At 40.7% G+C, this 23593-nt stretch overlaps 2 protein-coding genes across 4 annotated transcripts; one reads left to right on the top strand and one right to left on the bottom strand.

Annotated features, from left to right (window-relative positions):
- Positions 1–600: 600 nt before the first annotated feature.
- On the bottom strand, positions 601–6324 carry LOC122668481. The gene is made up of 5 exons (XM_043865040.1): positions 6192–6324; positions 5137–6149; positions 4490–5019; positions 1321–1456; positions 601–831 (listed from the first exon to the last, which is right to left on the bottom strand). Exons 1-5 carry the CDS (start codon positions 6322–6324, stop codon positions 601–603), a joined length of 2043 nt encoding a protein of 680 aa, XP_043720975.1.
- Positions 6325–8076: 1752 nt separating this feature from the next.
- Positions 8077–21839, top strand: LOC122666840 (BLOC-1-related complex subunit 8 homolog). 3 transcript variants are annotated; one of them, XM_043862928.1, is made up of 5 exons: positions 8077–8161; positions 8595–8707; positions 18495–18688; positions 21132–21337; positions 21410–21767. In XM_043862928.1, the coding sequence occupies exons 1-5, from the start codon at positions 8125–8127 to the stop codon at positions 21658–21660; spliced, it is 801 nt and encodes a 266-aa protein (XP_043718863.1). In that variant the 5' UTR covers positions 8077–8124; the 3' UTR covers positions 21661–21767. The 3 variants fall into 3 exon arrangements, with proteins under 3 accessions (XP_043718863.1, XP_043718865.1, XP_043718864.1); XM_043862930.1 differs by having other exon boundaries at positions 8091–8161; positions 21452–21839; XM_043862929.1 differs by having other exon boundaries at positions 8091–8161; positions 18495–18664; positions 21410–21766.
- Positions 21840–23593: the final 1754 nt, after the last annotated feature.

Raw genomic sequence — 23593 nt, 5'->3', positions numbered from 1 at the left:
AGGCACAACCCAACACGTAGCCTAATCTCAACTAGATGGGGTCTACGACATGGATCCTTGCCCTCCAATAGATTCTATTTGAGGTCATACTTATGACCAAATCTAGACTATGCATGTCCTTCCTCACTACTTCTCCTATGGTCATTTTAGGTCTGTCCCTTGCTCTTTTAGCTCCTTCAATTGGGATCATATCACTCCTGACTGGGGTGTCCCAAGGTCTCCGTTGAATATGACCATACCCCTCAGATGACTCTCTCGGAGCTTGTCATGGATAGGAGCAACTCCTAAGTCCCTTTTTAAATGTTCCTTCCATACTTTATCCTTCCTTGTTTTTCCACACATCCATATCAACAAAATTAGCTCAGTAATAGCATACATCACTGAAGCAAAAGTGTGCAAAGTCAGCTCAGTTTGTGGATCTAGAACAATCCATACAACAAATATAACAACCATAAATTCATCCTTGTTATCATCTCTACAAACTCGCACCCTTGGAAACATGCTAAAGAGAATTGACATACCTTTGGCTGTCCAAGAGTGATAGATACATCCTCCCTTTCTCTAGGATTGGAAGGTGCTGGAATTTGTTTTGCTGTCATACTACCGGAATAGCATATCCAACCCAGTTACAATCACTTGTTCAACAATTTCTGCAAACACCAAAAGGAACAGGAACAACCACTCAGCATTGTAAAAACCAAACAATTCCAATTTGAATTCTCCGTAGGTAATTCCCTGTTTCGTATCAAAACCTATGTTTGATTGCAAGCTTGCTTTAAAGGAAAATTCCCAGCAATTACTAGGAATCAGTAAATGGATGTATTTTGTTAACTACACATACACATGTAACCAAACTGTTGAACTAATACAGATAAATACTATGTAATCGAAAACATAAGCCTAATTAAATGGTAATAGATACAGAAATACTAGAAACGATTTAAAACCTTGAAAGCTTAAAGAAGAGGAAATAGAAAATTCATTCATATCATTTATAACAATCGAGAATTTCACAGATTGAACAACCAGAGCTAAGATATTTCAATTCAACCAAGAAAAAAATTATAGAGGAGCTTAGTTTAAGGGACCATCACGATAGGGAAAATTTAGAAGAAGAAGATTCGGGGTCCATTTAAGACATCTGGAGAACAGTTCAATCATGATTCACGAGTGACATCTGGTCTGTATTTTCATATGTTTTGCGCGGGCAATTCCTCTTCTGCGCTCACAATTTCACCATTGGATCTAAGAAGATCATAAAGTGAACCACGACGACAATAACGCTTTTAAAATATTAAAACCCTAAATCCCGCCACACACCTTCTGTGTTGCAATAACAACTACACAACGACCAACAATACTGTTAAGGCATTCTTCACAATATTCGCCGGCAACTTCAAGGAGACCTTGAGCATCGCTGGAGACAAGTCGGAAACGAGAGAGATAGATTGGGTAGCTGATTTTGAGAAGAAGAGTTGTGCTCCATTACAATTTAACCCTTTAATGTGAAATGTCATTTAATTTCTTTTTTTTTTTTCAATTTTTGACAACAAATGTGATTTCACTATTTATTATCCTTGTAAACGACCCTTGTTACATTAATAATTCCCCTTTTTTGATAAACAAAATTTCATAATTGAAATTAAGGGAAAAGTTCTCTGTGGGAGTGTGCGCACATGGCCAATGGAAGCACATACGAAAACATCAACAAGGTGGGGATTTCTACCTTTCATGGGGGTGGGATGGTCATTTTGCCCCTCTACTGGGCACGAAACCCTTTACTTTTGAATTCATAACATAGAGAGCCATAACATGCCAATAATTTGTAGGTAATTTACAAATTTTGATTATTCTACCTTTTAGTACTTTCAAAGAATTGCTTGCATTTCTATTATCGGGAAAAAAAAATTGCTTGAATTTGATTAAAAAAAAAAAAAAAAGGGAAAAAGTTCTGCTGCGGAGTGTGGCCTCGCCGGCACTCCCATGAGTCTATCTCTCTCTCTCCTCCCCATGTGAAAAGACATCTATGCCCCCTTGTTTTAAGGAGGAGAGATGGACACATGGGAGTGCGGCATAGGCCACACTCCGAGCTAGATTCCCATCTGTGATAATCATCTGGAAGGGAGCATGTGAATATGTGAACATCGTGGATTCAAGAAGGAGATGTGAATATGTGAATAGGTAATAGGAAGTTCATGTGAAAATTTTTGTAACTCTTTCATGCTTCTTGTGGTCTATAGAGCTAATGTAAATGCAATTTGTAGTTTTGTAGGTAGATGTCTTTTAGTGTGAATGGCAAAATTCAAGGTACACGTTGGAGAAAGCTATGTCAGAGGAAAAGAGGCTGGAGATTTCAAATTATAGACAACCGAATAGACTCTATTATACGTGGCAAAAACAATGGTGGATGCAATTTCTTCCAATGGTGTATTGTCATGGGTGAAACAGATGAGCCTTTAACCAATGATGCCCAAATCGTGGGTGAAATTATTCCAAGACCAACAGAGGAGGGAGCAACAGAGAGTGAGGAGTTTTGTAGTTTGATGAAGGTTGTGGAGAAGTCATTTGATGCAATGAAGATAATGTGCCAACTTATTGTGGCTTCATATGTCTTGAACTTAATTGTAAGTTTTATGAAGATGTAATGCATATATGGGAAGGGGGAGGAAGTGGACCTTGTTTGACATCTTTTTTTGGTGTATTGAATTATGCAACTCTATGGTTTTAATGAATTGATGTAATGGAGGCTTTCACATTTCACATTTAAAGTTCCATTCTTTTTAAATGAATGAATTTATGCAATGGCAATGACAATGGTATAAGTTTTATAGATACTCAAAACTCAATAAAACCCAATTTATTCAGGAGCTAATCTGACCGATCTAGAACCAATCAGCCTAACAGCAGAGAGAGAGAGAGAGAGGTTATTAAACAGTTCCTCTGTTTTGCTTACATCTCTAAATTAGATGAGAGCAGCTGCAATGGCATGATCTATAGCCAATCAAGCTAACAGCAGAGGGAGAGAGAAACAGAGATTATGAAACAGTTCCTCTGTTTTGCTTAAGCTGCAACGGCATGTGTCCAAACTGATGAGAAGGCATATTCTCATGGCATTTCAGAAGGGAGAATATCATATTTTCTACTGGCCTCAGTATCCTGCAACAGTACCACACCCAAATATGGCTTTGCTTTATGGAACAGAGCACACAAGTATTCACAACTCATCATCAATCTTTGCCTTTCCTTCTTAAACCAAAAACTCATTAAAACTTAACTAAAATAGGCAGAGTACTAAGGGCAAAATACGAATATAAGGCAGAGTACCATGGATAGCAAATCAGATTACCATGAACACAGAGTACCTATATTCCCACCATATAGGTCCTACAATATACATGTTTTCAAACATCACACAGAGTACCATGGACAACAAATCAGATCCACATCATGTTAGGTCATTACAAATAAAACCAAGATCCCTAAATATCCTTACAGCCAGATTACAAATTAAATCTATAAAATTGTTTTCAAACAACAACTAATAAAATCAGATTCAAGGACAGCAACTGAAGCACTTTATCAACTCTTATCCACCATCTTCATCAGCTCCTATCCACCAACTTCAACAACTCCTAGTTACCAACTTCATCAGCTCTAGTCCACTAATCAGCTCCGTAGTTGTAGTTCAACTCTTAAAATTCAGCAACTCCTAACCAGTGGCACCTGAAAATTAGCAACTCAGCTCAATTAAGAATTGAACAACAATTATAATAAATCTTCTCATAATTAAGCAGCCATTCTCATACCTTACTTATTAACCTGCTTGTTATTTGGTTTTTTTACTAGCTCTCCTTGCCTTCTCCTTTGCAGCCTTGGATGCCATTTTTTCTCGAAGCTTATCTTGTTCATTTGTTTGTGAAGTTGTACAAGATGCTTGAGAGGACCTTGTTACTCTCCGGGAGAAAGTGGTACTCATGTCTTGCTTCTTCCTCTAAGCCAAATGAAAAAAAGGGAAATAAACACACATTGTTCTAATGTTAAAATCTTTAAAATATGAGTAGAGTATTACCTTGGTCCCACAGTTCTGAGAAGAAGCTGGGTCCTTTCCTTTGACTGGACCTCCTTTGCATGTCCTTCTGTTATGATCAAATGCATGACATCTCCCACATCTAATACTATTGGACTTCTTCCTAACATCTCCCTTAGGTGCCTCATTTTTTCCCTCCTCCTATTTTTATTTGGTCTGCCAACTGATCTCCTCATTGGTGGAGGAAGCAATTTACTGTCATCTAGTATGCTGGGATCAGGTAATGGATGAATTATTCCCTTATTAGCTAAAAGATATCTCTCTGTTGTGTAATATGCATGACAAAAATCATAGACATTGGCCCTGTTATATTGAATGCAACACCCTACATGTCTACATGGTAGTCCAGTTGCTACCCAGATCTCACAGTCACAAGTTTGATTTCTTAGGTTTACCATATACCTAGTACTTCCATCTTGCACCTCAAACTCATCTTCCCCTGAATATGTTGGCATACAGTACCTAACATTTTTCTGCAACTTATTAAGCTTCTCTTCTATTCTTGGATTCAAAATATCTTGATAATTACAACTCTTCTCATACCTTTTTTGTAGCCTACCCATCAACTTCAGTCTAACTTGGTCTATCAAGGTAAGGATTGGCTTGCTCCTGAGGACTCCTATCCACTGGTTGAATGACTCAGTCATATTATTGGTGATGTGATTACTCTTCATGCAGTGATCAAATGCATGTCTTGCCCACATCTTCACTGGATTCTTCATCAACCAATCATATGTTTCCTGATTGACTATTTTCATTTCATTCATAGCCATATTAAACTTATGCAGACTATATGCTTTGCTAGCAGCCCAGAAGAGTGTCCTCAATCCACTCTCACCTCCAAACTGTGATTTCAAATTGTTATATAAATGTCTACTACAATGCCTATGGTTTACTTCTGGGAAAATGATTGAAATTGCTTCAATGAGACCCTATACAATAGAATTAAACACAAATATTAAAAGGGAAAACCAAACATCATTTGTTAGAGTAAACTATGTTAACACTTATATGTTTAAAACTAAAGAAGGCAAAACAGGCAGATGTACCTTCTGTTTATCAGTCATGAATGTGAATGGTCTACTAGTGGTTGTGTCTATTGTGATTTGGATGGACTCACGTAAGTGATGAAGGAAGAATAGCCAACTGTCCTTGCCTTTAGATTCAACCACACTATATGCAATTGGAAATATACCATTATTTTCATCAACTGACATAGCTGAAACTAACACTCCACCATATATCCCTTTCAGATGGCATCCATCAAGGCCAATGAAAGGTCTACATCCCTTTAAAAATCCTTGTTTACATGCATCAAAGCATACAAACATACGCTTGAACTGTGGAATTACTGTCACCACTCCATTCACTTCTACTCTATATATCTCTGCATTCTGGTATTCGATCACAAATGCAGTTCCAGGGTTTCTTTGCTTTAACACTGTCCCATAGGCCTCCAATTTAGCATAAGACTTTGAATGACTTCCTTCATTTTCTTGTTTTGCAATCCATCTTGCCCTATACAGTTGCATTGTCTGAACCTCTACATTATACTTCTCCTTCAAATGTGATTTCATGACATTGATGCTCATATCTGTGTCATACTTCAGATTGGGATCAAGTTTTCTTGCTATCCAAGTTGCATTCACCTTCTTATTGGTGCCAAATCTAGTACAACTATGATGGGGGTTAAGTGACTTTATCATAAATGTGATCCCATCCTCAATAGGTGAGGCATGGATCCTCCATGAGCAACCCTTCTCATCACAAATTGCAGTTACTCTAGCTTTCTCATTCCTTTGCTTCAAAGTATGAAAACCCTCCTGAACTTCATAATCTTGTAAAACTTCTCTAAAATGTTTAACATTCTTAAACACTTTACCAACTCTCAATGAGACCTGTTGGTCTACACCTCCTTCAACATCAGAAACATTCTCTCCTTCACTAGACTCCACCAACCCTGAATTGTCATCATTACTGTTCCCATCCATCCCTTCCACCTTTTCCACTTCATAATCACTTGCCTCATCTTCACTGCTACTTGAACTCTCAGATATTTCATCTGATTCACGAGCCTACCAATCTTCATCTGATGAGTCACTACCCTGTTCATCTTCATTCAGTTCCTGGTCTGCTGCCAACATGCTAGTTGAGGCAACATTCTCATCAATACTTGTATTGTTTGTGGTAGATGCCCTAACAAACCCACCATCCTTCCCTACACATCTGGTAGCCATCCTAACTTCTTCAAATGACCTACCAGTATCACTCAGCACTGCACTACTCTTGTTGTAAAATGTGATACCATCTTTTCAGACAGATCTTCGAGTTCTTTCACCAAGAACAACAGTTTGACTACAATTATTCCTGACTGTAGTTCCATGTCTTCCACCACCCCTTCTCACAGTTGCTTTTGGTGGTCTACTAGTAGTGGCAGGTATTTCCTCTTCACCAACACATCCTTCAATTGGATAAACTAATGGCTCTTCACTTCCTGGTCTATTATTGGATGTATCACCACCAATCACTGTGGCTGTGTGTCCATTGATGGTATTGCATTCCATTGGATCACTTACTTGCACATTGCAAACATAAAGGTGTGCCTCATACATATCCTTCAAGATGTCAAACATCTTCAGTACATCTGCATCACTCTCCACATACATATCTGCTTGCTCCTCAGGTGTTATGTATTTCACAGAAAAGTTCACTAATCTTCCTTTGGGTATATAACTCAACAGTGAGTTATATATGTCCCTCGCTAAGTCTAGATATCCATATCTTTCCACACCAACCATTTTTCTACATTTAGCATTCATATAATGGTAGACTACCCTGCATATAGTTCTTTCCATTGAGGACATGTTGGGCTGTCATTGCAAACATTATTCAAATGTTAAGAACTAACACATATTATAACAAATAGGAAGGTCATTTAGCTCATACATATAAATTTCCTCCTACTGCACTTACACAGTCGATCGGGCCAAATAGATTTAGATCACAAATTGTCAAATTTACTAGCAATTTCATAAATCCAAAACCCAATCAACATAAAATTCCTAATTTCATTTTCAAATAGTTAAAATACCTAATTTGACTTTCTTATAACAATCACAGCAAAATCCTATCATACTTTCATCACAAATTGTTTACAGAAATCAAATAAAACCTTAATATCACAATCCATTACCACACACCCTCAAAATCATATCAATTAGCTCATAAATCCTACTCTACTGAACTCAGATCAATCCTAAATTAGCAAACACATCATACATTTCATTTTTTCATAAAAATATGTTAGGGGTTTTCACTTACAAACTATAAGGTTTCAAGTGAGGCGTTGAGCTGTTGGGATCAAATCGTCACTTTTACTTGATCCAAGTTACAATGGAGTGTCAACTAGTGCACAACCTTACTGGGACGAGCCGCGGCGACCCACGATGGAGGTGGTGGCCAGATTCAGCGCTGCGGCAGGGACAATGGTGGAGCTATTAGGGCTTCCGCTGGAGGCCTGAGAGGTGTGGAGGTGGAGCTGTTAGGGCTTCGACTCTCTATCAAGGATTGCAGACAATGGTTGAGCTATTAGGGCTTTCGCTAGAGGTGGTGGCCTGAGAGGTGTGGAGGTGGAGCTGTTAGGGCTTCGGCTCCCTATCAATGGTTGCCGGTGAAGCGATATGTTCGTGCCTGGAGGGGGATGCATGCGTTAAAGGGAAATTTAGGTATACCCTATTAAGGGTATTTTGGTCATAAAAACTCTATCAAACACAATCCGTTTGTGGTTAACGGGAAGAATTAACGGTTTGGATTAATTTAACAATTATTATGAAAAGCAGGGGGGTACACGTAAAGGGTGTTTATAAATGGATGCATCGGTAAAAAGTCAATACCACAGGGGGGTATTCGTAAATTTCCCAAAAAAACAAAAACAAGAAAAGAATGAAGAGGGTGTTTCTGTCCAAGCACATGAGTCTGAAATCGAATATTTCCCCTTCTTTCCCCTCTCCTCGCTACTTTTTTTGGTTTACAGGAAAATGCATGGATTTTCGATTGTGGATGGTTTCATGAACGGTATTTCTCATCCACAGCCAGATAATTTTAGTTTGATACGTTTTTTGAAAAAAAAAAAAACAGAAAAAGGTGTTTGATTTCGTTACCTATCTCATGCGTCTAGAGTATTTAAGACTCGATTTTCCTGGCGGGAAATGAGGGCAACGGTTTCAGGATTTGATATTTGCCAAACCTTATAAATTTCATTAATTCCCTGTTCTACTTTGACAGATTTTTTTTTGTTTCTTGCATATTACGTTTTATTCTGTTTGGATTTCCTCCCTTCCCCCTTAGTGTTGTATTCTCTGCTTCTACCTGGAAGGAAGTTCAACACCTTGTAATACATTTTCAATTGAATGAAAATATGAGTTTGTTCTTTGATAGAAAAAGTTTCATTAAGTTCCCTTATATTTACTTACGCCATGCAATTTCACCTTTATACTTTGAAAAGTAGTGAACGAAAGCTTAGCAGAGATGATAAAGTATGTGGCGAATGAACCCTCGGTGGGGCTTTTCTATGTGCAACAGCACACTCAGAATGCGGTTCCCAGCCTTCTCAATGTCAAGGTCTCTTCCTCCCCGTTCATCTGAATCCCCCTGCTATTGGTATATTGATGTTTTAAGTATTTTAATTACCTAATGATTTATCCTTGAGTTGGGTGCCAATCATTGGTAGGCCTTGTAGTTGTATACTCTTTCTCTTTGCTAATAAATTCATTCTTTCATTGTCAAGTAGGTTAAAAAAAAGAAAGAAAAGTAATTACTGAATGAATTAAAACTTGAACATGAAATATTTACAGTCTATTTGGTGAGAACTGAGAAGTTTGGTGAGTGACATAGCCAAACATAGAGTAAAATCAACGAATTTATATCCAAAATAGTTTTCTTCAGGGCTGGATGTAATGCGCTTTTTTGTGTACACCATGTGTTTTTTCTTGCCTGAAATGTTGTTTTACGGTTTTTCGTCAAAATACTTCTGAAAATATCAATTTTTAATCTTAAAAGTGCTTTTCATTTTATCAAGATGACTGTTTTAACTCTACTTCCAACCGTTCATACCATCGGAAATTCACTTTGAGCTTCATTTCACTTCACTTTACTAATGTTAAACATTGCGTTTCTAACCAAATAGAGCCTTAATGTGATATGCAATACAATGCAATACTGAGCTGGGTGCTACAACTCATTCTGATGCAAACCCGAGAGGGTAAGCAAGCCAAGATCGAATCTGGAAGAGGGTTATGATCTGAATCTGGTTTGAGTTTGGTTGCTGTTTTTGTCATATTGTTATAATGGGGGATTCAAAAACTTCGGTGGACAATGTGAATGTCCAAATCAACTTTTCTGGGCACAAGCTGTTAAAGTGTAAATTATTGCCAAGGGAAAATTAGACTATCTGACTTCTGCTCCACCTTCCTCTAGTGATGCTAAACATAAGAACTGGATGTGTGAGAACGTGATGCTTCTAATTTGCTTGTGGCACAGTATGGAACCGCCAGTAGCTGCTAATGTGATGTACCACACCACTGGTAAAGGTGTCTGGGATGACCTGAGACTGAGTTACTCCCAGGATAAAAATTTATCTTAAGTGAATACTTCAGCGCTCTTAAATACATGTGGGAAAAATTAAATATTTATATACCTATATTGGTTGATTCTGAAATGCTCCAAGTCCCAGCTTGCAGAGTTCCAAGTTCCTAAATTCCTCTTTGGTTTAGGTCCGGATTTTCAATCGGTGAAAAGTCAGCTCCTCATTGCAGAATGGGTGCCATCTGTGAATGTAGTCTTTTGTCAAATTCAGCGTATTATCTCTCCTTCCCTTGCCAAGTCTGATTCTTCCTCTTCGACCTAGGATAGTTCTGCATTTGTTTCTAACAGTGGCGGTCGAGGCCAAGGCTTAGGCTCTCCTAGTCGAGGTCGTGGTTCAGGAGGAGGGAGAGGACGTGTTGTTGGTGATTGAGGAGGATAGGTAGTCGACTCATCCTATCATCAGTGCTCTCATTGTGGTAAGCCCAATCATTCTGTTGACAAGTGTTGGGCGAAATATGGTAAACCTGAGTGGACCCAGCAGTTGCCAATTCCACTGTGGCTGACAAGCCTTCTGATGTGGTCATCTAATGACACCAGTACTGCCTCTACTGATGAAATAGGTCCATCAAGATTTGTGTCTCGAGATGATTATTACCAACGCCTTAAACGTCTTCAGCAACTTGAGGCCTCCACCTCTTCATCTTCTACCATACTTGTCTCTCACCACACAGGTGATTGACTCTGGTGCATCCAATCACATGACCAGATCTTTAGACCAGGAGGGCGATTGGTGGACGGCATGAGAAAGGTGGTCTATATTATCTTGCTGGCATTCTTTTCTATTGCTACATTCATTTTGTCTGGTTTTGTTTCTTTTTTTGATTGACATTGTCGGTTGGGTCATTTATCACTCTTCAAGTTCCAATAGATTGTTCATGAGTGCAAGTCTACATCCAAAATAGTGTGTGAAGCTTGTGAGTTTGGCAAACATCACCGTTTTTATTTTCCTACATGGGATGTGTATACGATCCGTCTCTGCTTTTGTTAGTTCATTTAGATGTGTGGGGTTGTTGTCATGTTTAGAGTCGGTCTGGGTATATGTATTTTGTTACCTTTGTGGACAATGATTCTCGCCTAACTTGGTTATATTTGTTAAAAGATCTGAGTTTTTATCTTCATTTAAAGCCTTTTATAACAAAATAAGAACTCAATTTGATGCGTCTATTTAAAATTTTTTTTTCAGACAATGTATTGGAATACACTCAGACTGCCATATCTTCTTTTTGCTCTGAGCATGGATTTTACATCAAGCTAGTTGTTCTTATAACCCTCAGTAGAATGGTATAACTGAAAGGAAAAATATCCACTGAATAGAAATTGCTTGTTCATTGTTGTTTCATGTGAAAGTTCCAAATTTTTTTTGAGGGATGTTGTGTTAATCGCATGTTATTCGATTAATCATATGCCCTCTTCTGTTACTCAGAATAAGTCTCACATGAGCATTGTTTTTCCTCAATCAAAATTATTCTCCTTACCACCTCATGTTTTTTGTTGTACTTGTTTTGCTCATGTTTTACGATCACGTTTTAACAAATTTATCTCCCCATGCAATTAAATGTGTTTTTCTTGGGTATTCATGTACTTAGAATGGTTATCGCAATTATGATCCCATTACTCGGCAACAGTTTCTAAGTGCTAATGTTACATTTTTTGAGCATACATATTTTTCTGCTGAGGGTCGAGAGCTAGCAATTGACATTTGTCAGTCTCCCCCATTACCTTCTATGGTTCCTTATTCGGATATTTCATCACTACCTCAGCCAACACCACTGCAAGTCTACCAACGACACCCTAAGCCGTCTGCTCATGTTCTTGCTTCTACTTCTCTGCTGCCCTCTTCTTGACTAGCTCCTGTGGATGAAGTTCTTGGTCCCTCGTGCCTCATCTTCACCTAGTGACCTGCGCATTGCGTTGCACAAAGGTAACGTTCTTGTACACAATATCCCGTAGTTGCGTATCCTATTGATAACTTGGTTTCTGTGTCTCATCTTCCATCCTCTTTTCATAGTTTTGCTTTATCCTTATTTGCTCATTACATTCCCAAAACTCATCTTGAGGCCCTTTCTCATACTGGGTGGAAATCAGCTATGGATGTGGAGATGGAGGCTTTGCTTTCTCGTAGGACATGGATCTTGATTGTGCTCCCTCCAAGTAATGAGGTTGTGTGGTGTCGTTGGGTGTATTCTGATTTCTGTCAAGTATAATCCTGATGGCTCTGTTGGAGTGGCTTAAGGCTCTGTTGGTCGCAAAAGGGTACACTCAGACGTATGGTGTTGACTATTTTGAGACATTTTCCCCTGTTACTTGGTTAAACTCTATTAAGATACTTATGTCTATTGCTATTAATCTTGATTGGCCGTTGTATCAGCTTGATAATAAAAATGCTCTTCTTTATGGTGATTTGCTCGAGGTGTATATGGAGCAACCTCCTGGGTATGTTGTTCAGTGTGAGATTACTGGTAAGGGGTGCAAATTGCATGAAACAATTTATGGCTTGAAACAATCTCCTCGAATCTTGTTTGATAAATTTAGTATGGGGTTATTACTCAGCTTGGATTTACTCAGTGTTACTCCTGTTTTTATGCATAGCCGTGATTCCATGATCGTCGTGTTGATGGCATCATCTTTGGTAGTAATTTTATGTCATTAAGGGAATAAAGTCTTATCTGTAGAAGAATTTTCAAATGAAAGATTTAGGTGTTGTCAGGTATGTTCTAGGGATTGAAGTTGTTAGGAGTAGCAAAGGCATTAGTCTTTCTCAGAGGAAGTATGTTCTGGATGTTCTGTCCGAGAATGAGATGTTAGTTTCTAAACTTGCTGATACACCAATGGATCCATATTAAAAATTTGGGGCTGATGATGGTGAGGAATTTGCAGATGAACATTAGTACAAGTGGCTTGTGAGGAAATTTATTTATGTTACTGTTACTAGACTAGATATTTCTTTTGCAGCTGGAGTTATCAGTTAGTTTATGGAAATGCTCAAACGGGCTCATTTAGGACTTGGGAGGCAACTTGTCGGATTTTATGTTTTTTCAAATGTGCTCCAGGAAAGGGTCTTATATACATACCTAATTAAAATGTTCATCTTATTGTGTATTCTGACACTGTCTGGGTTGGTGCTCAGGGTAATAGGAGGTCTACTATTGGGTAGTGTACCTTTGTTGGGGTAAACCTTGTTATTGTGGGTTTTTGGTGAATAAATATATTACCAACCCTGGGGGGTGGGGGGCAGGGAGAAAAAGGGGGGGGGGGGGGGGAACAAGAACAAGCAACCCAACCTACGCAGAGGTGGTAAATTGTAAAAGAGACAAATCAAGACCCCAGGAGACAACAATATGCATGTTCCTTGGGGTATCCAAAAGGTGTCTGAGAAGAGTAATATTGAGCTTAGAAGAGACGTTAAAGGAGATGGCTTTCCAAATCAGATCAAAGGATCGAGAGTTGGAAGTCCATCTCCTAAGGTTTTGCTCCATCCAAATATGATAAATAGCAGTGCCAAAAACTAGCTTTCCAATAGTGTCACAGATAGATGCCCCGGAAAAGTCATGTCCAACCAGAGCCATTCTCGATCAAAGGCTAGGGGTCTCCTACAGCGGGGCTAGATTGTGGAGAGTGTTTTTTTCCAGATGGTGGAGGAAAATGGGCAAGCAAAGAAAAGGTGGGGTATGTCTTCATGGCCATTCCAACAAAGGGCGCAAGATGGGGAGACCGGGATATTGTGATGGAGAAGGAAAGCTTGGGTAGAAAGGCAAAGTCTAAGACTTCTCCAGGCTGCGAAGCTGTGGTGAGGGATATAGCCTTTAAACCAGATTAATTTGTGCCAGGGGACGTTGGGGTAAGGGTCTCGAACAAAATTCCAAGCAAAGATGGAGCTAAAAAGGCCATTGGGGGAAGGGAGCCAGAGAACCTTATTCGCATGAGGAGGGGGGGGAGGGACGGCCATATGTGGGAGAGAATAGAGGGATTAAGGTATAGGTGGGGGGTCCAAGAGCCAAGCGAAATGAGGGAGGAGAGGGGTATCTTTGGGAAGGCCAAAAGAATAAATCATCCTGGGCCCAAAGACATTGAAAAGAACCCCAAGCGGATGCCAAGGATAAGGAAGTGGAGGAGCCATCAACAATGAAGGATGAGGTAGCATGGAGGGCGAGGGGACGGAGAAGGAGGATCTTACACCAAATCTAGGAGGAGTCTGAGGGAACAGGGGCAGTCCAAAGGGTATCCTTCTTGAGAAGATGGGAGTAAATCCAATTGACCCAAATGGAATCCTAACGGGAGGAGATTTTCCAAATGAACTTAAGGATGCCAGTGATATTGGAATCACGAATACGACGAATACTAAGACCTCCTTCAGATTTGGGGAGACAGATGGACTTCCAGCTAGTAGGGTGGAGGAATTTGGATGAATCATTCCCTTTCCAGAGGAAAGCATAAAAAAAGCGCTCCATAGCCTTGATGGTGGCTTTAGGAATACAAAAAATGCCACTCCAATAGATGTAGGAAGCTTGGAGGACCGATCAGATGCACACAACTACACAAGTCGGCCAGTATAGGATAGGAGTTTGCCTTCCCAAAGCTAGAGGTGCTTGCGGATGTTGTCCAGCATGGGAGCACAGTGGTGACTAGAGAGCCTGGCAGGGATAAGGGGAAGACCGAGGTGTTTGACAGGGAGAGAGCTAATGGAAAACCCAGTCAGACGGAGGAGGGTCTCTTTGTCTGACTCAGGGATGCCAGAAAGGAAGATTTTGGATTTAAGGAGATTGATGCGGAGATCGGAGAGAGATTTAAAGATGTGGAGGGAATCCATGATGGCTGAAATAGAGGAGGGGGAAGCTTTAGAGAAGATCATTAAATCGTCTGCAAAGGCGAAATGGGTGAGGTTAATATGCTTGCATTTGGGGATAGGAGAGATGAGATGGGATCCGTTTTGGTTTGGAGGCTCCTAGAGAGGACTTCCAGAGCCAGGGAGAACAGGAAAGGGGATAGGGGGCAACCTTGGCGAATGCCGACTTTGGAATGAAAGAAGCCAGCATGGGAACCATTAACAAGAACAGAGGTGGGGGAGGAGATACAGGTATAAATCCAACGGACAAAAGTAGGGGGAAAGCCCATTTGGGAGAGGACGTCGCATATGGCGTCCCAATGGAGGGAGTCAAATGCTTTGTGGAGGTCAATTTTCATCAGGGCTGCCGGGGAGTGAGATTTGCGGTTAACCCTCGCACAATTTCAAAGCAAAGGATAATATTGTGCGCAATACTTCTGCCAGAAAAGACGGATTGATTAGGGCTGACGAGGGAGGGGATAACAGCCTTAATTCTATTGGCAAGGATCTTGGCAATGAACTTGTAAAGAAGATTACAAAGGGAGATAGGTCTAAAATCAGACAGGGAGGTAGCTCCATCTTTTTTAGGGATAAGTCGGATGAAAGTCTGATTGACCTAAGCAAGCTGGATGGGCTTATAGAAGAAGTTGTGAATGGCTTTGAAGAGATCGCCTTCAATTGTATCCCAGCAACTAAGTAAAAAAACCCATGCTGAAACCGTCAGGGCCAGGGGCTTTATTGGATTTGTGGGAGAGAATAGCCTTGGAGATTTCCTCATCAGAGGGGGTAGCAAGAAGAGAAGTAGATAAGACAGGGGGAACAAACTTGTCAATAAGGCCAGGAGGAAGGGGGGAGGGGGTAAAGGGGGGGGATTGAACAGGGTAGAGATGAAGGAAATGGTTGCCGACTTGATATCATGGACCGAGGAGAGGGGAGTCCCATCGGGAGAATGCAGTAAGGTGATGGAATTGGAGTTTAGCCTAGCTTTTAGAGACTGATGGAAGTAGACAGTATTGGAGTCTCCAAGGTCCAACAACTTAATGCGGGTTTTTTGGTGCAAGAAGCTTTCTTCAAAGGTAGAGAGGGAGGATAAATCCTCAGGGAGCTGCTTCTCCTCAAGGGCAAGCTCGGGTTGAGTGGATTTGACTGGAGTCTGGATTGGACAGGGGAAAGGTTAGGCTGACAGGAGGAGAGCTGGGAAGGGATGTTTCCAAAGGTGAATAAGTTCCAACTTTTGAAGGCGGACTTGGTGTGACGAAGCTTTCTAGCAAGGACAATGAGAGAGAGGGAGGGGGAGGAAACCGAGATGGGCCAGGCTTTTAGGATGGTAAGGAGGTAGAGATGGTGGGAGGTCAACATATCATAGAATTTGAAAGGCTTGGGACCAAAGGAAGAGTAGGGCTGAATAAGAATGTGTTACCATTTCGGAGAATGATGGTTTCAGCTTTGTACAACCTGTTAAGTTTGAGTGGATCCCCCCTTACTGCAATCATTGTAAAACCTTCGAACACTACTCTAAGGATTGTGCTGCCTCTGCTTCTTTGTCCTTTGCTGCAATTGGAGCTTCTCTGGCTTCTCCAATTGGCCTCGCACAGCCCTCGATTGCAGTATCTCCTTCAACGACTATGGCTCCTCTTACGCTGGTTCAAGATCCCCCCTCTCTCGTTCCTCCTAGAACGAGGTCTGTTACCAAAAAAGAATCCTGCACCAGGTCCTCATCGGTTCTTTCTGGTCCATCTACTTCCCCTCGACGAGGAAGATCCACTGCTCGCCACCATCACAATCGTCTCCACCATCACAGTCGCCGCCAGCCCTCCTCCGTGCACGGTTGAGACCTCGAACTCTGTTCCCGTGGACAACGTAGCCCTTGCTGCTCTGGCTTCCTCTTCGTCAGTTCCCCTGACATCTGAGCAACTCCTTTTAAGCCTCGAAGACCCTATTGGCCGAAGCAATCATCTGCTGGAAGATCCTTTTGATGATAGTACAGATTTGCCTTAAGCCTCTGAACAGGCTCAGCTAATGCCCTTACAGACGACCAACGTCGTTTGCTCTGTGCTTGGAAGACCTGATTCGCTTTCCCCATCCCCTGTTGTGTCGATTTGCAGGTTGCTAGCTTACTAGCTCCTCCAGTCGTAATCACTGTCGACGCCCAGGCAGTCTGGCTAGCAGTTGCCATTCCCGTGCTAAGACCTTGCTTCCTGTGAGAAGGTTTGCTTCCCCTTTTCCTATTTCAGATTTTTCTCCCCCCAATCCCTTTTATCCTCTCCCCTTCCCATTTTACCCCCTCCTACCATGTGGACTCATTCACGCTTCAAACCCCTTCATACTCACCCACCCTTGGGGCCCTCTCACTTAGCCCACCAAGCCTCTTCTCCTCATTCCCTTTCTGTTAACCCCTCTCCCTTTGCCGGGCCCTCTCTTCAGCCCCACCCACGTCCAAACCTGGCCCATTCCCCTTGCCCAAACCCAATCCTTCTTCACTTACAACCTACCCCTCTTTCAACCCCCAGCCCATCTTTACCAAAAACACTACCCCAACCCTCCTATAGCCACTACCACTCCCACACCTACAGCCACTACCACTCCCACTCCCACTCTGACCTGATCCACTTCTGTCCCTCTTCTACCTTCCCTCTTGCCTACCTCCTTGTTCTCCCCTTTGATTCCCCTATGTCCCCATCCCCCCTCCCCCTCCCCTCTTAGCTGTCCTATCTTATTTGCTGAATTCCACCCATTTCTTCATGGTGCGGTTCTGACCCTTCCCCCTCGTCGGCCATTTGTTTGCAGCTCGGCCATTCCCTACTCCCGTAGACGGTACAGGAGTACCCCCCCCTTGGTAATCCCTGCCCCTCTCCCTCTAGTTTTCAAGAGTTATGTACCGGTCAAACTTAATTCGATGTGCGCGAATGCTATCAAAATCGCTCTGAATGAAAATAATTTTTTGGACATCAAAACAAATGAATATTTTACCACACTTTTGGTTTTTAGCAATGTTTTACCATAATAAGATTTATGGAATTTTTAGATTTAAGAAAAAACCCAGCATTAGAAAGTTGAAAATTGCACCTACCGCCGAAAATACAGTTTTTGTTCTTGAACTGGGGGGCTAACTTTTTTTCCTTCTGGAATTTTATTTTTTAACTATTTTTATTGGATTCAAATAGGGGGGGATTTGCTTATTTATGAATAATATCTTAAGTTAAATGATATTAGGCATAAATAAGTGTCTGTCTTGTCTGTCTTGGTTCTTGGCATAGCTAGGTGTCTGTATACCAAGAATTTACAGCAAGATCTCGAGATCTGGCACTCATATAAAGGACCTAGATGGGCATTTTCCTATGTCAAACCGAGATCTCGGAGAGATCTTTCTCGAGATCTGGCACTCATATAAAGGACCTAGATGGGCATTTTCCTATGTCAAACCGAGATCTCGGCGAGATATTGACATTTTGAGACTCGTAGGCAGTCTCGTCTCGGGATTTTGAAAAACCGAGAAACTCGGCGAGATCTCGAACTATGCCTCCAAGCTCAATTGCATTCGTCATAGGCATTTTTTGGATTCCCCAAGGAACAGGCTTATTGTTGTATCCTGGGTTCTTGATTCGTCTCTTTTGCAGTCTCCCTCCTCTGCGTAGGTCGGGTTGATTGTCCTTCCCCGCACCCCTCTCTCTCCTTTCCCCCTTTCTTTTGTTTCCCCTTGTATATCCCCCCTCTCCTTTTCTCCCTGCCCCCTCCTGGGGTTCGGTAATATACTTATTCACCAAAAAAAAAAATTAACTATGGCTGTAAGCCTGTAACTTAAAATTTTACCAACATTTTAAACCTTGAGCCTGATTATAATTGACTGCTGCGCTGAAGGGGAAGGTTATCTATCACAGAAAGTAGCTGTACACTGGTTGCAAAAGGTGGATATGTGATGATTATTTGGTTATATGTTTGTAGGATAAAGTTGGGGAGAAGTGTCATGAAACAACCCTTCACACTGATGATTTGGAGGACTCTCTCACCATGTTGAAGTCGATGAAAGAATGCGGTCTGCCTCTCACTGATGAGATGATTAAAGACATTAAAAAATCTGTACTTATTATGTCATCAGTACAACCACAAAGAGGGTATTTCCAACTTGTGAACTTTATGTGAGATCTGCTCATCATGATTTGTGTAATTGCATTGCTCTCTTGAGAAGTTGCTTATCCATCTTTAGTTATGCATTACAGTGGCCTCTCTTTTAACTGATAAGCATAGTGGGAAGCTTTTTTATACTGTTATGAGACAGTATTTATTTGTAAGTGATAGTTGTAACTTTTTTTTTTAAAAAAAAAAAAACTCTTTCATTAAAAAGTTACATGTAGTGGGACAATGTTCAATGAAAAAAATGAGGAAGTCTATGGAGTAAAGATATCTAATTAAGAAAATAATTATAGTATAATGCATTCTTGAAAATTTCCTCTGACATCATTTTACGCAAATGATGCTTCTTTTTTCTTAATAAATAACATAAATTTTATTAATATAGGTGATGCACTTGCATTAGACATTAACCCCGTATGGAGGCCCACAAGGGGCTGGTAGCAGTCTAATGGGCTGAAATTGACCTTTGGATCACTATATTATAGGTTGAGCCTTTCAATTTTTTGGTTTTCATTGTAATGGGCTTAAGTTATACGTGTTTGAGATAGATTAGGATACTTGATAACTTTTAATAGTTATGTTTTGAGGTTATTTACTTAATTGAGTGTCTGAGAATGATTCGGAGTCTTTTAAGAATTTCAGATGGTCTTTATTTCTGTTGTACACCCTCCATCAATTAAGGATGTTTTAAGTAAAGAAATTTGAGTTTTTTTTTTCCCGAGTTTTGGTGCTGTCGAGCAATGCCTACAGAATTAGCATACCAGTACTGATTTCCTTTCTTCTTCTAGTCTGCTTTTAACTGGTGCGATCTTTCATTTCTCTTCTTCTTTTCTGTTCTTATGCTTTCTGCTCTGGATCTGTCCATAGATTCTGTAGCTTTCTAGGTTTCCCATCTCCATTAGGTTTGTTTCATTATTCTAAATCTGTTAATCTTTTGCAGACATTTTATGCCGTCTGATTAGAGCAATCAACCACAATTTTATGCATATCAGATTTGTTTTGGTTGAGTTACTCAACTTTCTCTTGTGGTTCTTAGTCCTTATCTTTGATGCTGTTGTAAAATCGTAAGATAATCTTCGATCAGAATTATCTGGTTTGGGATTAGCACTGCATTAGAAAGATAATGTACAACCACAACCCGGAGACCTTAGGCCTCTGGACATAGACAACATACATTGAGCACAAAATAGAAAGACTGACATGAACTGAACTATACTGCCACAGTTAAAGTATATCTTGACTCTTGATCACCATTGATTTATCCCAGCCCCTTTCTTAGCAAACCGATCAGCTGTCTTTTGGAGACCTTGGCTTCCACTAGAATGAGCAGTTCATCTGTGAAGAAAGGTGTCTTGTGCGCTTAATGAATAAAAACCCCAAAGTATGGCATCAATCAATTGGTCAGATTGGACAGGGTTACTGTAGAGGCAACTTCAGAAAAGGTAACACAAAAAAATCCAGAATTTAAACAATCAAGAACATTCACAGATTTGATTAGGGTCAAATTCTGGTCAAGGATTGTGACCAAGGGTTCGAGTCTCTGGAAACAGCCTCTCCGCTATGCGGGGGTAAGGCTGCGTACATTATGACCCTCCCCAAACCCCGCAGTGGTGGGAGCCTCGTGCACTGGGTACAAAAAGATAGGTCCAGCTACTGGATTATAACTCCAAAATCTTACCTGTAATCAATGGCTGGATGGCGAGATAATTAACATTAATAGGTGCAGAAAAAGTACCCAAAAACAGGGTACCACAGCCTCCACAAGCAGTAAATGGAACTGTTTGAAGTTACTTCAATCGATCAGCATCATGTAAAACCCTATTCCTTCATGAAGCTTCACTAGGGTTTAAGAAGAAAGGTGCAGCATAGGTTGCTGCCCACCAGGGAAAGAAAAAAAAAACTGAAGAACCCTTCAAACAGGGACTGCGGTTGCAAAGTAATGATCAACCTTGCTCTGATACCATGGGACAGTATTAATCAAGGTTAGATCAGTACCATTGCATGAGAAGGAGGAGGAATAAGAAGGAGAAAACATAACTACCGTGAGAAAGAATGAATAGAACACCTCACAGTAGTAGTATGGCCTTTAATTAGTAAGAGTTTAAGAGTCATAAAAAAATTACAATACTACTCCCACAACTAGTATTACTATACACCATAGACAAAACTAACCTTACAAAGAAAACAAATTCCATAGATACCCCTATTGCTAACAATTAACTTTCACATCACTTCAACCCATCATCTTTGGCCTTGTCCTCTTTACCGGTGCATTGGAGCTGGTCTTCAGTGCATCTCATCTATGCCAAAATGCTAGAAATTTTTAAATGTCGGCTACCAATACTGATGTATCCACTCACGTCCTTTTGTTTTCCAAGTAAAATTTCTTAAAAGTGACTTTCTGAATGCCATGAAGTTGCCAGTCTGAAACTATGGTTTGTGAATCAGGTTAATCCATAACCAAAAATCAGGTTTTGAGATTGGTAAAAGTAGCTCTTGGGGCGCAGTTTCTTATGATCGTAATGTATTAGGTGTTCAGCAGGATGAAGGGAGTCGTGGCAATTATCTCTCTGCAGTATTGAAGTTGGCAAAGCAGAGAGCTATGGGTCTTAGATGGCCCGAACTTAATTCCAAACAGCAAAGAGGACCTGAGGGTGAGAAACTTGTATTCTTTCTTGATTCTTTTGCTTTGTTTGTAGCTAACCAGGCTATTTCGATCTTGCTAGGTCAAGAAACTGACGAGCTTCCACTATCTAGTCGGATTGTAGATGAGCAGCTTGATGAAGCTGCAATGGTTGCTGGAAGCTTGGCAGGTCAGGATTTATCATCAGTTATGGAAAAGTATGATCATTTCAGAGCTATAAGAGAAGTCAAACTAAAGGAATGGTTGGAGGGACCAGATAATCTGAACGTTACTCAAGCCGACATTCTCCCTTCCAATTCGTCCACACCTGCTCGCGCAGGTGCTTCCCTCTAAGGCGGAACACTCCCCTTGAGAGCATCAAAGCTGCCAATGCAAAACAAACTTTATCTTGAAAACGCATGAATATAAAAAATAAAGCCTGTATATTTTATTGTATAATTCTCTTCTGGTTTGGGCAGTGGGAAGCTGTGGTCACTAATGCTAAGAAACTATCACCATGTAGATGGGTTATTTTCTAATGGCCATTTGGGCTTTGCCTTGTTACTTTATTGCCTATTTTCGACACAAATAATAATTGAAAAATAGGATCATATTATGAACTGTCAGATACTAATTCACTTTACCATTGCCTGACCACAAATTGCCTTGATTCTTTTTGTGCAAATTCGATTTAGGCTGATAGATTCATTACATGTTTTTTTCTTCCTCTAATGCTAAAAGAAGAGCTTACCTTGACATGACTGTCAGTGCAGTGCACTGAAGTACAGAACAACTTACACTTGATTGAGACAAAATATAGCTGGGACTGACTCAGAAAATAGTAGGCATGACTCTTTCCTATTTGGATAGTTGGACTGCTCTATGTTCACTCCCTCTGTAGATGGTCCTGCCTCCAGCTTCCACAAATAGCTTTTGTCTTGCAAAATCCATCCACAAGCCACCTGATCTGTGAAGGAATCAAAGTGCCATCACATGCAAGGATTAATTATTCTTTGCTCGAGCTGACTGTTCAGTAGGTAAATAACCATTGAAAGGATTGTCAAGCTTTTGATTCAAATTATTCTCCTAGAAGATCATCGTTGCACAACATATGCTCTCCCTGTTACTGAATCGTCACAATATGCAGCTGGATGCTTTATTGTGACTTGCTAATTCTTTCCCTGCCATGTCATAAGAGTTACATTTGGTTAATGCTCAATTATTCGTCTCCAAGGAATCTCATGGCATTGGAAACATGGATAATGTTATGGAATTCCGGTCTATACACTCAACTCTGAAGATTGTGGACTTCTCCCCAACTGGAGTCAGGGCTGCAGAGAGATGGGATGATTAACAACCAACCCTTCTTAGCAACTTCTAACTAGGACAAACTTAGGGCCATGCCAGGAGGACAAAGCATCTGAAGCATCATCGCCCCTATGTAACTATGTCAAGACCCATATATAGTTTCTAACATGAGTACATCACCGGGATTTGATTAATTTGCGTCATATATATGAAAGTTCTAGTGAAGATTCTGCATGCAGGCAGTATCCCAAGCTCTGAATGTCCATTGCGCCTGCCTCTATGCATATGCCATAGAGGCAGCTAGAGAGCTTGTCATTGAGCATCAACATCGATCTGGAGGAGTTAAGCAAGCTAGAAACATGTTCTCGCGTGAGCATCTGCCTCTCCCCGGCCGGTTTTTTTTCTCACCTATTTGGGACCTCATGTATAGCAGCTACACTTTGAGAATTTAAGCATGGAGAGGGATCCAACTAAAGGCTGTCATGTAACTTACTTACTTTGTGATCACTGCAGACTTAACTGCTGGTGAGTGAGTAGGGAACTAACTTGATGGGAGCATGAACATGCATGCAACAAAACAAATTCGGTCCTGAAGTCCTATATATGGGGTATCATGGGATATCACAAAACAATGGACCTTGCAAAGATAGGGCTGCTGGTTGTGTAAGTGATGATGATGTTATGAATATTATATGCACCCATGACATCATAACATCTCATATCCACTCCACCTTCTCTCTCTCTCTCTTCTTACGGCTTCCTCAAGCTCTCTATTCTAACTGTTCTTTTCCAACGGCTTTATTCTAACAGTCCTTTCTCCCTCCCCTTATATATTTGTGTTTTTGACTTGTACAAGAGTCCGTGAATGATTTTGTATTTTGTAATTTGTACTCTTCGGTGTGCAATTGTGAACTCTATTGTGAGTTTGAGGTCCTCCAATGGTGATAGAGCCTCATATTTGGGTGAGTGAATCCCCAAG

The sequence above is a fragment of the Telopea speciosissima genome, chromosome 7 (genome assembly GCF_018873765.1).
Source record: "Telopea speciosissima isolate NSW1024214 ecotype Mountain lineage chromosome 7, Tspe_v1, whole genome shotgun sequence".
NCBI classification, from domain to species: Eukaryota; Viridiplantae; Streptophyta; class Magnoliopsida; order Proteales; family Proteaceae; genus Telopea; species Telopea speciosissima.
This window is presented reverse-complemented; position numbering and strand designations above follow the sequence as displayed.